Source organism: Culex pipiens, chromosome 2 (assembly GCF_016801865.2).
Source record: "Culex pipiens pallens isolate TS chromosome 2, TS_CPP_V2, whole genome shotgun sequence".
NCBI classification, from domain to species: Eukaryota; Metazoa; Arthropoda; class Insecta; order Diptera; family Culicidae; genus Culex; species Culex pipiens.
The window spans coordinates 20,849,903-20,852,683 of record NC_068938.1 but is presented as its reverse complement, the minus strand read 5'-3'; the positions used below and the strand labels follow the sequence as shown (position 1 = coordinate 20,852,683).

The 2,781-nt window shown below is 38.4% G+C and overlaps 1 protein-coding gene across 1 annotated transcript; it reads left to right on the top strand.

Annotated features, from left to right (window-relative positions):
- Positions 1-851: 851 nt before the first annotated feature.
- On the top strand, positions 852-2,028 carry LOC120427867 (low choriolytic enzyme-like). The gene is made up of 4 exons (XM_039592797.2): positions 852-1,047; positions 1,104-1,289; positions 1,346-1,806; positions 1,871-2,028. Exons 1-4 carry the CDS (start codon positions 891-893, stop codon positions 1,967-1,969), a joined length of 903 nt encoding a protein of 300 aa, XP_039448731.1. The 5' UTR covers positions 852-890; the 3' UTR covers positions 1,970-2,028.
- The last annotated feature ends 753 nt before the right edge of the window (positions 2,029-2,781 follow it).

The following is a 2,781-nucleotide window of genomic DNA, read 5'->3' as shown; positions in this document are numbered from 1 at the left end:
CCAACATTATTAATACATTCAAAATAAAAAATATGTAAAGAAAAGAAAATAATAAGCCTAAATTTAAAAAAAAAAAAACATAACATGATAAACATGCAAAAAAAATACAGCAACTATAAATACATTCAAATGTTATAGAAACGACAACGATATGCTCACTTAGTCCACTCTTTCACAGTACAAAATTGTGTAAATTTGGAAGGTTGAATATAACCTCTCTTTTCCTCTAACTATCCCACATCTATAAGCTATTTCGAAGGTTATTTTTGCAATTTTTTTCCTTCTCTGTCCAATTCGGAACATAGTAAGAGTAAACTCTCTCTCCATTAAGAACAAATCAGCTGTTGAAAGGTAGTCCATATCTCAGCTCAGGATAACAATTGCACCAATGTATTTGTTAAAGCAACCAAATAAATGAAAAAAATGAATATAACCTTTTTTATGATATAATTTTACCTCAATTCAGACTAAAAAAGTGTCAAAAGTGGCAAAATTACACATTTAGTCTGGCATAAAAGTGGTACACCTTCCCAGATGCAATATTATCAAGACATTTTTTTACTGTGTTGATCATTCGCCGTAGCTTATTCATACACACTCTTCAATCATCATCGAACAATTCCAGTGTTTGAGAACTTTAAGGAACACTGAACTAATATCGCCGTTACCATTGAAATTGGGAAAGTTCATTGCAAGTGTTTTGTAGACACAGCTGCTTTTTTAACTCAGACATTTTCATTGATAAAAACTAACTTCAAACGTATTCCGATGAATAATTTAACCATTATTGTCTACTTTGCATGTGCTTTACAATGTGCGGTATAAATTTGGCCTCCCAAAATTGGCAAAACACAGTCTAGGTTCAGTTCTTCGCAATAACTGGAACCAAAATGAAGCTGTTCCCGGTGCTGTTGGTGATCTGTTTGATCGTATTGACGGTTGAATCCCAAAACAACGGACGTGGCCGCGGAAATGGAAACGGAAATGGCAAAGGCAACGGCCAGGGTCGTCGCAAGTACAAACATCGCCCGCCGAGCTCGGATGTCGGTGAGTATTTCTTAAATGATGGTGTCGTACCAGGATAATACTGAGTGGGTCTACAGGTGCACGCCTGAGGAAGTGGAAGAAGGGTGTCAACAAGGAGTTTCCGCATGAAATGGGTGCCGATGAGTACAACGAGTTCGACATCATGGTACCGCCGGCACACGCGGCCAACTACGAATTGCCGGAATCTGGGCGCACGCGCTGGACCAACGGAATTATTCCGTACTTGATCATTGGAACGTATTGTGAGTATTGCGAGAAATCCATGTTTAGGTTTGTTGGTAATCCAGATTGTCTTCAGCGCCAGCAGAGGTTGACATGATCAAAAAGGTGATGCAGACCTTTGCGGACAACACCTGCGTGCGGTTCGTTCCGTGGAACAACGAGGCACTGTATCTGAAGATCAACAACTCCGTCACCGGGTGCTGGTCCCACGTGGGTATGTACAGCTTCAACGACTACAACCTGGCCAACCTGCAGAACCCGAACTGCATGAACCCGTCGACGATCACCCACGAGTTGATGCATGCCGTTGGATTCCACCACGAGTTTACCCGGCCCGACCGGGACGATTGGATTTCGATTGACACGACGGCGCTGGCGTTGAAGCGTCAAACGCCGGAGTGGATTCAGACTAACTTTGGAAAGATGAGCACCGATCAGGCGGACACGTTCGGAATTGACTATTACTACGGAAGTTGCATGCACTACTCCAAGTACGCCGGAGCTTGGAACTATTCGAGACCGGTAGTGATGAATACGGTGAGAAGTGATTGTTTATGGTTGAAAATGTGTTAAAAATTCATTTCAATTTGTTGTTCTGCAGAAACCCTGGGAGCGTAACGACTTTGGATGCTTGAACGGATTAACTGCCATCGATATCAAGGCTATCAACCGTGCCTATGAATGTCCAGGAAGTGTTTGAGGGGCAAACTTCACGAATGGGATTAATTTAAAATAATAAATGTTTGAATGATACTGAAACATGTCGTTGAAATAATTTTTTGACTTATAATTGAGAATATCTTGGATAAGATTTCAAAAGAATCTATGAACCATTTGTTAAAAAAAACGTATTTCGATCGGTAATCGATTTATTAACAAATAAAAAAGCAATTTCAAAATGATAAAAACACACTTAGATTTTTTTACAGAGTTCGGTGTAGTTTACCGAATTTTCAGCTGCTGAACAGTTCGGTAAACTGAAAATTATCGAATTCGGTAAAAACTTACCGAAATTCAGTCATGCAGTTCATTATTTTTCATCTTACAATCAAAATTCGGTAAAATTTCGTTCATTTTGACAGATAGATTACCGATCTAAACTTAACCGATTTTTCAACTACCGAATTCGGTAAAAAAAATCTAAGTGTGTATTGAGTTTGGGACGCCACTTTGTGCAACCACAATCGTAAAAGCCCTGTGAGGTTGTTTACGATTTCGCAAATCTACTTTTCTTTATAATGTTATCATTTGGTTTACAAATTTAGATTTATTTTTATCGAATTTGGGAGTTGAAAAATCGGTAATGTTGAAATCGGTAATTCATCCCCTCAAAATTAACGAAATTTTACCGAATTTAGGTTGTACGATGAACAATGATGAACTGCATTACCGAATTTCGATAATTTTTTACCGAATTCGGTAATTTTCAGTTTATCAAACTGATCAGCAAATTCGGTATTTTGGTAAATAATTCGGTAATAAAATTTAAGTGTGTAAAATGCAAAATATGGA

Excerpts from the sequence above, each read along its gene's own strand:
- LOC120427867 (XM_039592797.2), top strand. The coding sequence starts at position 891 with ATGAAGCTGTTCCCGGTGCTGTTGGTGATCTGTTTGATCGTATTGACG. Across the intron at positions 1,290-1,345 it reads CTTGATCATTGGAACGTATT|CGCCAGCAGAGGTTGACATG; the intron begins GTGAGTATTGCG and ends GATTGTCTTCAG. Across the intron at positions 1,807-1,870 it reads GACCGGTAGTGATGAATACG|AAACCCTGGGAGCGTAACGA; the intron begins GTGAGAAGTGAT and ends GTTGTTCTGCAG.